We start from the raw sequence: 12,763 nt of genomic DNA, 5'->3' as shown, positions 1-12,763 counted from the left end.
ATCCAGCTAAGGATCTCTGACCAATATACCCGCACCCTAGGACCATCCCACCACATGTGGTACCACGTTCTCTTCTGGCTACATTCTCTTGGGCAGAGTGGGGACGACCCCTTAAACATTTTAGAAAGTCTTGCAGGGGTTAGGTGCCAAAAGTGCAAGATCTTAAAGTTGTGTTCCAGGGCTGACGTATACAAGTTCCCCGCAAACATTCTCTCCCACCCTTGATTCCCAGCTTTGTTTAAAGTTTTATCGCCCCTCCAAATCGGCCGTAATCAAGACCCTATAAATCTTAGTGAGGATACCCTTCTTTGTCTTGGATTCACAGAGGATTTTCTCGAAGGGGTAAGGGTACGTGATATGTTAGCGTGCCACTTGGGATCAGTAAATAAGCCCTTTAGGCGCAGGTATTCCAGTACATTTATGTTGTCCCCCCAAGGCTTCTATTAGAGGTTCGTACTCAATAAAGAAGCTCTCCCTAAACACCTGGGAAACCCTCTTAAGACCCCTGTCCGACCAATGCTGCGTATTTTAGAAGCCCTTGTTTCCCAGGGCGAACGGAGGGCCCCACAACGAGCTTAGGGGATGGGATCTGAGGTAGGGCAGTATCTCAGCAGGGCGTGCCCACAGGAGGTCTCCGACTTTCTTCGGGTGGGCATGTGTATCTTCTATGTATGACCAGTAGGTCCTCATGTTGTCCCTCAGGTGCTCAAACATAGGTTGAAGCTGCGTTGCCTTGTAGTACAACCTGAAGTCCAGGAGGCCAAACCCCCCTAAAACCTCTGGGAAGGGTCAATGTAGTATAATTAACTCTAGGCCTTTTCCCTTCCCATATGAAGTGGTTCACCGTGGCTTGTAGTTTCATAAAAAAGGGACTCTGGGAGGGGGTGTGGGGAGGGCAGCGAACAGGTACAACAGTTGGGGGAGGATGTTCATTTTTACTGACACCATCCGCCCGAACCAAGAGAGGGAAAGAGGCGCCCTGCGAAGGAGAACTAATCGTATTTTCGCCAGGATGGGGGTATAGTTAACCTCTACTAGGTTTGGCAGGTCACTGGGGAGTTGGATACCCAGGTACGGGAAGGAAGAGTGTTCAACTCTAATTCCACAAATTGTTTTGCTGCCTGCGGTCGCCGACCCCTCTGTCCCTAGCAACATCACACTGGACTTGGGGAGGTTAAATTCCAGCCCAGATAACCTACCAAAGTCACCTATCAGGCGTAGAATTTCCGGGAGAGACTCCAAAAGATTTGTTAGGTAGCAAAGGATATTGCCTGCAAATAAAGAGAGTTAACATTCTATCTCACCACAATGAATCCCTGAAATCCTCTGGTTTTCCCCAATGGCAAACACCAGTGGCTCCATGGCCAGGGTGTACAACAGAGGGGAGATGGGGCAACCGTGCCTCGTTTCTCTAGAGAGGTAAAGGGGAGAGAAGACTGAACCGTTAACGGCCACCTTTGCAGAGGGGGCATTGTATAAAGTCGATTTCCACCGCCTAAAGTTAGTATCAAGGCCCATTTTGTGTAGAACCTTACCCATGTACTGCCACTCGACTTCGTCAAAGGCCTTTTCAGACTCTATCGATATTAGGTGCGCCTCCAACCCCCTGCTCCTCGCCTCATGCATTACATTTATGGACTTCCTAATGTTATCCGCCCCCTGGCACCTCCGGATGAATACCATCTGGTCGCTGTGCACTAGTGAGGTCATCTGATGGGCAGGTCTGTTGGCAAACATTTTCGCCATTATTTTGACGTCAGTATTCAACAGGGAAATGGGCCTGTAAGATTGGTACTGGGACAGGTCTTCCCCTCCTTTGGGATCACGACTATAAAGACCTCCAGCACTGACTGAGGGAGGATCTCTGAGACCAGAGTGCTGTTGAACAATTTTGCCATGAACGGCGCTAGGGTGGAACAGAACCTTTTATAAAAAGTCACTGTAAATCCATCTCCCCTGGGGTAGTGCCTCCCTTCATGTCACTAATTGTATCAATCACTTCCCGGGCAGTAATGGGTGCTTCCATGGGATCTGCTTTCTCTGCTGTGAGACACAGAATCAGCAGGGAGTCTAAAAACCTGTCAACTTCTGACCCACCCACATCGTACTCTGATGTATAGAGTGTTTCATAATATAATCAAAACTCCTCAGCTATTTGGGGTCTTGTTCATCTAGTCAAGGACTACTACTTGTGACTTTCTGAGATCAGAAAACACAAGATTTCAACCCTTTTCCGTCGAGTGAAGAGTTACTTCACACCATGGCTAAGGAAACACCAATTGCAAAGAAGCCTTCTTTGTTCAAGGACTGTAGCAGATGCAGAAAGAAACTAGTGTACATGAGGGATCCACATGAGCAGTGTATCTACTGTTTATACGCTCATGATCCACCAGTGTGAAATTTGTAAAACTTTCCCCAACAAAACTTTACAGGACAGGCACAGGCGGCTACTATTACACCTGGAGTCCAAGTGCCACTGATCAGATGAGGAATCTGACAAAACAGCCCCTGTTACATCACACAAACCATCTGAGAGACAAACATCTAAAAGAAGGGCCTCTAAAGTGGAAAGGAGCACCTCACCTACTCACAAGAAGAAAAAGGTAGAGAAGAGCTCACTCGCACCTTCCTTGAGCTCCAGGGGTCAGAAAAAACATAATTCGGAAGAGAAAACTACCTCAAAAAGGTAAGGAAATGTCTTCTAAGTCTTCTTCGGGGAGCGATCTTCCACAGAACCGCTGTCTACGAGCGGTAATAATAACAACGGGTCATCGACGGCCAGGCCGTCCACAAAGGAAAAGACATCTACGACCACACTCCAAACGTCCTCGTCGACGTGCAAATCATTGTCATTGAAATCCTCGTCGACGAAGCAGTCGTCGACAAAGGCGAAGGGAACACACCATTCGTCCACGAAGCTCTCGGTGACGGGACCAAAGTCACAACATTCGTCCACGAAGCTGTCGTCGACAAAGCATCAATCATCGTCGTCGACGACGAAACCATTGACATGAACCTCGGCAGGGAAAAACAAGCCAGGAGACCCATCCACGGGCACCCCGTCAGCAGCAGGAACACCGTCCACGGAGGATAATACAAATAAGGCTAAAAACACGACCCCAACCACTCCAGGAATACAGGAAGAACCTGTGATAATACAATTATCACCAATTAAGGAGATGGTGGAGTTGCCAGATATTCTGCAAGAGGAATTCTCTGACACTAAAATCATAGGGGAACAACCCATTTACACCCCTAAATAGCATAGCCCACTGTGGCACCCTACCACAGAGGACGTCACAGACCCATATGAAACTATGTTGATGGAATCAATGCAGAGAATCATTGAGGAGTTCAGTAGACGCCAGAGATCCCAACCATTGGCATCATCTGCCCCCAAAAAAGCAGCCATAGAACCAGTCCTAGTAAACCAAAGGGGAAAAGGCTTCTATTCCCGGTTCTTCCTAATCAAGAACAAGAACGGCCAATGGAGACCAATATTGGACCTAAGGGCGCTAAACAAATTGGCCAAGCGCATCAAATTCAAAATGACATAATTACAAAATGTCCTTCCATGGTTAAACAAAAACGACTTTCTGGCTACCCTACATCTTGAAGACCCCTACTTCCATATCCCCATCCACCAAGCACACAGACGTTTTTTCAGTGGGAGGTTCTCACTTCCAATTGCGAGTTTTCCCCTTCCGCCTATGGTCAGTACCAAGAGTCTTCACCCAAGTGCCTGGCACCGGTGGCAGCAAGCCTCAGATGCTCAGGAACTGAGGTTTTTCCCTATCTAGACGATTGGTTAATAAAGGCACGTTCTTTCAACCTCGCGACTACTCTGGTTGCAAAGACAATGAACCTCCTGAAAGACCTAGGATTCTCCATAAACAAAACCAAATCCTGCCCAATACCGACCAAAACAGCTCTCTTCCTGGGAGCAGAGTTGAACACCTGCATCCTTAGGGTACGACCCTCGGCAGACAGAGTATCGGCGGTGCTGCAACTAATCTCATGGTTCCTCAAAAACACAACGACCACGGTACAATCTTTCAAATCGCTCCTGGGCACGATGTCCTCATGTTTAGATCTCATTCCCAACTGCAGACTACACATGAGGACAATTCAAGAGACCCGGGACCACCAATGGGCCCAAGCACACGGGTCATGGGAGGATGTCATCCAACTCCCTCCAAGCTTCCACAAAGCACTTCAGTGGTGGGGAACACCACAAAAATCTGTCACAGATAATGCCATTCCAACATTCCAAGTACCCACTTCGACACTTCTTCTCAGAAGCCGCATAAAGGACCACGTCGCCTTCAAGAAGGATCTGAAAACCTGTCTTTTCACTATTGGTACCCTCACACACTTAGCCTGGATCCCATCTCATGGCCAACGTGGACCATTGCCCACAACCTCACGCGGAAATCGGGCGCACATGAGGAGTCTGTCAGGTGGAATATAGCACTTCTTAACCAGGACTATATGGTACATGAGTGAATGTAACTATGTTTCAGTCTTTCTTCACCGGACCATAGGGCAGTGCATCCCACGGAACTCATATGTTGCCCCTCAAGGGGTTCAGACCACCCAGCCTGCATACACCTGCGATAAACACTGTTTGACTACACCTACCCAAAACATGCTGACATCATCCTCAACCCAAGTGCCACCTCCTATAGAATACAGCCGAGTCCCATGCAAAATTCAGTCCACCTGTTCACATAGATTGGCTCTTTTGACTTTCCTGACACTCTTGAGAATTTGACACAGCACCTGCCCTCTCACCTGATAATAGGCTTCCTGCCTCCTAGGATCTCTTTGAGCTAACTTTATCAAGCCTTGCCATTAAACTGTGTGCTTAAAGTGCCTGCCAGTGTTTTTTCAAAGCAGTCTTCTGAGAGTAAATAACTTATTCGAGCTGTTAACGCACTGGTGGTGTAATAAACATGTCTTAACCAGGTGTGCTTTCGGCCTTTCGATTTATAAGCACTATGCGTGTCCTTCACTGAGGTCCTTTTAAAAACGAGCATTAGCAAAGCCAACAGTTTTTGCTTATGCACAGGTATTGGGTATTTGCCAGGCTCTGCTATTATATGCCTATATGTTATTGATGGCCAGTCAATAATGCCACGGCAGTGCCTGACAGATGCATTTCCCATGCCTACTACACAAAAGGCAAAACTGTTAGCAATGCCAATGTTTTCTGTCTGAATATTATCACACTTGGGTTGTGACCTATGCAGAGATGGGATTTAAGTGTGCTTAGCTGCGATTTCTACAGTGCATTGTCCGTTAGATGTTTTTTGCTTTTGAAAAGTCATAAACCGACTAGAACGTTGAGATACACAAAAAGACCATTTCTGTTATTATACTTGAAAATGCAGTAATATCTCTTAATTAAGAATTCTCTTTCATTTATTGGATGTGTCAGTAAAATGAATAGAATAGGGGAAAGTCGTTGGGCCTCATTCTGACCCTCCCGGTCTGGAAACAAGGGTGCCGGTAAGCTTACTGGCACTGTTGTTTCAGAACTGGCATATTACAGCTCTGACTGCCAGAGCCGTTGTGCCCGACTGGTCTGACCCTGACGGGCACAGCCACCACGGTAGGCAGACCCGGCACTGTTAACAATTTACGGGTAAATATTTACGGGTCCGGTGGCAACCCGCCGGTAGCACCGGCAGGGTTACCGCCGGACCAGTACTGAGGCCCATTCTGACCAATGCATCCAATCCTCTCTTGCAAATAAATGAAAATTAGGAAGAGGAAAAGAAAGGAATTGTTCATACTTGTACTTGGAGACAGGATCTGAATTGACACAGGAGGACAGATTGCTGGATGAATGTCTCCGATGTTGTGGAGTGATGCGGTCTGAGGTCAAGCTAAGGTCAAGCACAGTTGCATCACAGGAGGCGAGTGCACCGATTCGGTTGGTGCTCAAGATCTTTTTCAGTCTTTCTTCACTGAGCCAACAAACGACCTCCAAGTGCTGCAGGTTCTTCTTGGCCTGAAGGAGTTTTTGTTTTTTAACAATCTTCTCCAAATGAAACTTGACCCGCTTGCGGCTTATGTTTCTCTCGGCTTTCCTCAAGGCATATCGATGCAGCAGCTCTAGCTGGACCAGCTTCTTCCTACCCTGCTCTTCTACCGATGGGACGGCGTTGGTCTCCACAGTGTTTTGAACTTCGGCTTCCGCAAATGTCTTGGACTCCGTTTGCACACCTGACTCGTGCTTCTGCCGGAGGGAGAAGAGACGTTCCTCCTCTTGGACTAGGGACAGATGATCTGTAAATGGGGAGAATGGTGAATGTAAATGCATGATACAGTTTCGCAATGCTACTTTACAAGGAATCCTAAACATTTAACATATGAAAAGCTGCTAACCGGACTGCTGGAAGAATTGCCCCACACCATATAGATTCCGCGGTCGGAAAGATATTATGCAACCATTACCAAGGCAATGATATTGATTAGCAAATGGAAGCTGTCACGACAGTCTCTTAACCGGTCAAAATACTCTGAAAGAATACTATACTCTTTCTGATTAAACTTATTACAAACATTTTTATTTCTGGAGTAGACTACCACTCACATTTGCTACATTCTTTTATTTTACCACAAAGTGCTTACCAAGGAGTCATTTTTGCTTGCCCTCAGCTTTGCCTCAACCAATTACTTGGGGCAGGCATTATTCCATGGTAATGACCCCATCCGGGGTCTATAAGGCTTAATCATAATAAAATGGATTTATAGAAATCATTACTATAAGTCACCACTTCCCTAGCTCACCAATTTACCATGAAAGAAATACCGGGAATATTGTCCCCATTAGACGTTACTTGATTTAACTGTAGACTTTTCTACTACATTCTAACTTGACCAACAAGAAAGAAAGGCCAGGGTTTAACTACGTACAGTATAATTAAGGCAATAAACCTCTTTCTAAGAGGCCAAGCTTGGCAATTACTGCAGGATGTTTCCCAACACTTATTTATTTTTATTTATTTATTTATTACAATTTTGAAACGACCAGAGCCGGTGGTATCACAGCATTAGTTACAGTGCATATACAAAATGGTTACAGTGGCGGAAGGCAAACATAAAAGCCATGGACCAGCGTCCAGAGGCAACAAGTTACTCATATTTGTGGAATAGCCATGTCAAGACATGTTTTTTAAAAGTAGGGAAAGACTGTTTGTTCTGATCGATGGTGGGAGCGAGTTCCAGAGGGCAGGTGCTGTAACACAGAAACTCACTCACCTACGTCTTTCGTTTTGAAGCAAGGAGTGTGCAGGGAAATGCTGGAGCTCGATCTTAGGGCACGACCGTGGCCCATTTTGGAGACGCAATTGTTCAGATATTGATGGGTCACACTGTGCAAACAGTGGTGATTTAGTGAAAGTGTTTTAAATTCAACCTGTGCTTTAATGGGGAGCCAATGTACCGCATGTCTGGAAGCTGAGATATGATCAGATTGTTTAAGGCCAAGGGCCAGAGCGGAGAATCTTGTTTTGAAGCAATTGTAATTTAGCTAGATTCGCAGCGGAGGTACCCATCAACAGGATGTTTCAATAGTCAAGTTAGATAGGATAAGGGCACTAGCGAGAGTCAGGCAGTTCCTGGGCGAGAGGAAATGTCTTCTGAGTGAGATAGGTCTTGCAGTGGATGAGGCTAGGGAGTGGATATGTCTGGACATAGAGAGGTCAGCTTCAAGGTGTACTCCTAGTAGTGTTTTTATAATCTTTAGGGCCTGGATGGGCGTGCCATCGGTCCAGAAGGAGGCGTCCAGGTGTTTGAGGCGGCGTGGTGGGCCTATGATGAGGAGCTCCGTTTTCTCATCATTGATTCAAAGGTTATGCGTGGCCATCCAGTTCTGGATAGTGCTGTAAACCTCATGGATGGTAGTGGAGTCAGATTTATGGTCACCCGGAAGGGGAATGAGGATTTGCGTATCATCTGCAAACAAGTGGTATAGATGATATCTCTTGCATCAAGGAGATCGAAGAGTGGTTTGGTGAAGGTATTGTAGAGGGTCGGGGAGAGGCAGGAGCCCTGCAGAACACCCACAGGGGCGGGGATAGCATCCGCCCGTGTCTCCTATGAAAACCTGTGCAGTACGGCCGCTAAGGAAGGAGTTACTCCAAAGAGTGGCTTCCTGAGAGAAATGGAAGTGTTGGAGGAGATGCTGGCATAGGATGTTGTGATCAAAAAGGTCAAAGGCTGCTGAAAGATCTAACAGAAGCAGGATGGATAGTTTGCCAGAGTCACGGATGGCATCCATTTGTATCTTTAAGTCCAATAAGGCTGTTTCTGTGCTGTGCTTGGGGTGGAACCCAGATTGCCTTTTGCCGAGCAGATGGTTGGTCTACAAGAATTGCTGGACTTGAATGTAGGGTAGGCGATCTAGTATTTTGAGCAGGAAGGGGACAGTGGTGATGGGGCAGTAGTTAGTGGGAGTTACGGGGTCAATGTAGGGTTTTTTTAATAGAGGAGAAATCCAGGCTATTTTAATTGACAAAGGGACACAGTTGGTGGAGAAGGAGGCATTGGCGAAGTCTGCGATGATAGGAGTCAGCGATGGAGAGCAGAGTTTGACTATGTGTCCCGGACAAGCATCCACTTTGCAATTAGGTTTAAGTGTCCTGACGGTGTCTGCTACAAGCTCCTGAGTGACTTGTGAGAAGGTGAAGAGGGGGGTGTTAGTTACGGGAATCCTGAAAGGGGGAGCAAGTGGGTCAAGCGATGGTGCTTTGCTGGCCAGTAGGGTTTTTTAATGTTAATTTTAGCAAGAAGAGAGTCCATTTTTTGAGTGAGGGCATTTTGGATTGTGGTACGCCGAGCATTATGTGAGCGTACACCAGCAATAGGATAGCAAAGGATAGCAAATAGTTCTTTACTGTTAGAGCTGGCATTGGCAGTTCTGTCATTGTAACTGTTAGATTGGCAGGTCACCACAGCTTTCTTGTATTGTGACGCTGCTATAGCAAGTGCCTGGCAGTTTTTTGTAGAGGGGTGTTTTTTACACAGGTGTTCAAGGGCTCTTATCTTGGCAAAGCAAGATCATCTCCTCTGAAAACCAGGTGTTTTTTCTTTGTAAGGTTTGGGGATTTGGGGTTTTATTGGCGCTATCTGGTCAAGGGCCTGCAGCAGGCTGGAGTGGTAGTGATTGGCAAGGTTTTGTGCAGATTGTGGGAGGGATGTAACATTCGAATAAAGTGAGGTGATGAGGGGTGGTTTACAATCCTCATGCTTCAGGTTACGTGTGTTACGGACCTAGATGGGGCTAACTGGCAAGGTGGGGGTTTGTGGCACTTGAGTAGTGAGAGATCGAAGGTAATTAGAAAATGGTCAGACCATGAGACTGGGTGAATGGATGAGATGTTATTGTTGGCATTATCAGTGAGTATCCAGTTGAGGATACAACCTTTCACGTGAGTGGGGAAGAGAGATAAGTTGGGAGAAACACATGTCACTGATTGCAGGGAGATGATGAATTGCAAGGATGATTTGGCAATGAGGGCGACTCTGCCACCTATACCATCAGGACGGTCAGATCTGTAGATAGTAAAATTTGGTGGGATGGCCAGGGTGAGCATGGGGCCAGAGTCATCAAGGAAAAACGACTCATGGGTTGGTGAGAATGTCTAGGTCTGTCTCAAGTATTAGGTCGTAAATATTCACTGCATGAGCACCAAGCAATCTTGCATTTATAAGGGCACACTTGAGCGACTCTGATTGCTGTGGTAGAGAAGCTGGGCTTGAGGGTGGAGCGGGCAATGATGGGGTAGCAGCTGCAGGAGTGGCAGGGGAGTGAGGCAAAGGAGTAGTGCAGGCATCTCCAGGGTTGGCGACACTGGCATATGTTTGGTTTTCAGTGGGCACAACAAAAACATATTAACAATCAATAAGGTTGTGCTAAACTGCTTATAGGTATGATGATGTGTAATCTACAGCAAACCATTGATGCAACAAAATGAGTCGTGACGTATTCATGAGCCAGATGACCCTATTGCCACTTACGTTTAGCTGAAATCCTTCCCAGAATTGTGGAATTTTGTCCCTCGCCCCCAGATGCCTGGTGCCCGCATTTCTAAACGTCACACAATCCACCTCATAAATCTTGGCCATACTGCGCTGAAATATGTTCATCCTGTGTCTAATCTGTCCTTCCTTGTGAAGACAATGAGAAGACCTTTCCACAGCTTTCGACAATGGATTATCTCTCCTTCCATCAAACTTTCTCCCTCCTTGGCTTCAAGGACGCTGCACTTCACCAGGTAGCCTCCAAAATCTCTGACCATTCCTACTCTTCCTCTCTGACACCCCTCCCCAGGGGCGTTCCTCAATAATCAGTCCTATGCCCATTACGCTCTTTCCTACACACCCCCTTTTTCTCTGGCTTTAACAATCCCCTCTATGCTGATGATACTCAGATCTTCTCCTTCCCCTCATTCTCCCCTGAAATCTCTGAAAGCATAACCTACTGCTTAACCACAATCCACCACTCGATGCCTCATGTTCATCTCCTCAAAGGCAGACGTCACCTTTCTCCCTGCCTTCCATTTCTTTCTCTGTTGATCGCCTCACCCCCTCACCCATGGTTTGCAACTACAGGGTTCTCTTTGATAGCAACCTGAAACTCTTCCAGTTCATCACAGCCACTGCCATCCAGCCAGACACAACCTCCTAAATGTTAGAAAAATCAGCGCATACCAGCCCAGATCAGCGCATCCCATTCATTGAATGAAAATCACTTGCTAAAATGGCCGCCATGGTAATGGAGTCCAATTTGGGATTGCAAAATAAAAAGAGGGGAACGCAGGCCTGGGGATAGAGGTGACTGGCTGGTGGGTTTGAAGTGAACTGGCTGGAACACATCCAGGCTGCGACGTGGGGGCACCTAAAGACAAGCTTTATTTAAAGGGCTGGGCTATGTCTGCCAGCTGCTAGATGCTGCCTGGCAAGGATGGGATCTGCAATGTGTGGGTGGAGGGGGAGGGCTTGGAGACCAGGCGTTGGGTTGTGTCTGCAAGTAGTAGCCCAGGGGTGGAGCTAAGGAGGACAGGGGAAGTGGGCTGGTGTAGGAGGAAGTCCTGGGCCACGTCTGATAGAGGAGATCCAGGCGAACATAGGGGTGGTGATGGGGGCGGGGCTCACGGCGGCACACTTGACCACATTGAGAGCTGGTCAGAGTGCTCTGCCTCTGGCATCAGACACTCCAGAAGAGAGAACGTTAAAGAGCACAGCCCTTGTTCAATCTCCGGGCTTTATCAGTTCGTATAGTTTGGGCAATTGGACAATGGCCGTGGCTCCCTCAATGTTCTGAGAGATAATGTAATTACTGCCTTACAATATGGCATCACTCTATTGATGAGCTGACCCTATTTGAACAATGAGCATCCCCTAATGGACTGTGTGCTGATGTTGTACATGTTTTGAATTCCAGTGATGTTATAATATATAAGTGGTTAACAAATCAATCAGTTCTAGAGCACTGGCAATGGTGTCAATTTCTCCATATCACTAAACTGGTAAGTGCATGGAACAACAACAGTGCCCCGATTATAGACAGTGGACCTCCCCCATAATACACAGCCCCGATCTAGACCTGCCAAATATCTTACAAATATCGCTCACTTTCTTTGATCTGCTGGTTGATCAGTGCTTGGTCCTCTTCCAGTTCCCGCTCCCCTCTGATCTGCACGGCCAAAAGCTGCTGCTTTAAATCGTCCACGTAGATCTGCTGCTGTCGGACACGCTCACGGTAGAACGCTTCGAGGTTCCTCAGCTTCTCCTGGTATGCCAAGTGCACTTCGTCTAAGTTTCTTGGAGATACATGTTTAAAGAAATATATGGTTAGATGTGAAAAAAGAAAATGTAATAATTATTTTCTTTTGTACATGACAACAAATGACATATTCCCAATTTCTTTTCCTTAATCTATTGCGGAGGTTGTTTGGTGTTAGTGGGCTCTAAAATGTAACTTATCTCAAAACAGGTCAATTACATCGCACAGAGGAGGCCCAGCAGAAAGAAAAATGAATATGATGTTTGATTGATGCCCGCCTATGTGGTTGATCCTCACTGAAAACATGTATACCTCCAGCTGCGGGTTGTATATTGATTTAGGAATTCTAAACTCCATATAGAATTCTACAATTTTTCCCTAAATAATAAAGAGCCCCTTTTATGTGTTTTAGGTCTCCTCTGTGTGCAGTGATTTTCCGATATATAGAAAATATAATTGCATTTTCTTGGATAACAAAAGGCTCCATCCCCCAAAATCCCAGAACCATGCAATGTTGTGACAAATAAAAACCTCTAAACCATGTATGCATGCTACTTGCTCCACCGAGTCTAAAGCCTTTTTGGCATCCAGAGCGGCCACAGTGATTGGGACCTCTGGGTTCACATTGTGCATGAGTGCAAACAGCCGGCGCAGGTTGTTCTGGGTGGAGCGGCCATGGACAAAGCCTGCCTGGTCACAGGGGCAGTTCTGGTAGATTCAGGAAGTGTCCCTGATGATCTGGCCTCTTCATATATATCTTGCAAGTGGGGTATCAGGAGATCTGTGAATGTTTTGTAGAGTTCTGCCGTGATCCCGTCTAGACCCAGTGCTTTCCCATTAGGGAGAGAATGGATCACTTTGCGGAATTCCTCGTTGGAGGGGGGGGGGTCATTCAGGGGCATCCCGAGAGCCGGGTCTAACCAACCAAAAGCTATTCTATCCAGATATTGCCTTATTGAGGCGTGC

At 46.7% G+C, this 12,763-nt stretch overlaps 1 protein-coding gene across 2 annotated transcripts in view; it reads right to left on the bottom strand.

Moving 5' to 3' along the window:
* The window catches only part of LOC138527467 (stAR-related lipid transfer protein 9-like), a 590,857-nt gene that overhangs the window by 109,254 nt on the left and 468,840 nt on the right, over positions 1–12,763 (bottom strand). For both annotated transcript variants that reach the window (XM_069638652.1, XM_069638653.1), the window contains exons 21-22: positions 11,647–11,834; positions 5,799–6,294 (exon numbers count right to left, since the gene is read on the bottom strand). In XM_069638652.1, the coding sequence (XP_069494753.1) occupies positions 5,799–6,294; positions 11,647–11,834 (684 nt within the window). The remainder of the gene's footprint in view (positions 1–5,798; positions 6,295–11,646; positions 11,835–12,763) is intronic.

The sequence above is a fragment of the Ambystoma mexicanum genome, chromosome 14, assembly GCF_040938575.1.
Source record: "Ambystoma mexicanum isolate Mex_15411 chromosome 14, UKY_AmexF1_1, whole genome shotgun sequence".
Taxonomy (NCBI): domain Eukaryota; kingdom Metazoa; phylum Chordata; class Amphibia; order Caudata; family Ambystomatidae; genus Ambystoma; species Ambystoma mexicanum.
Note: the sequence above shows the minus strand (reverse complement) of the source record. Positions and strands in the feature narration are given on the sequence as shown.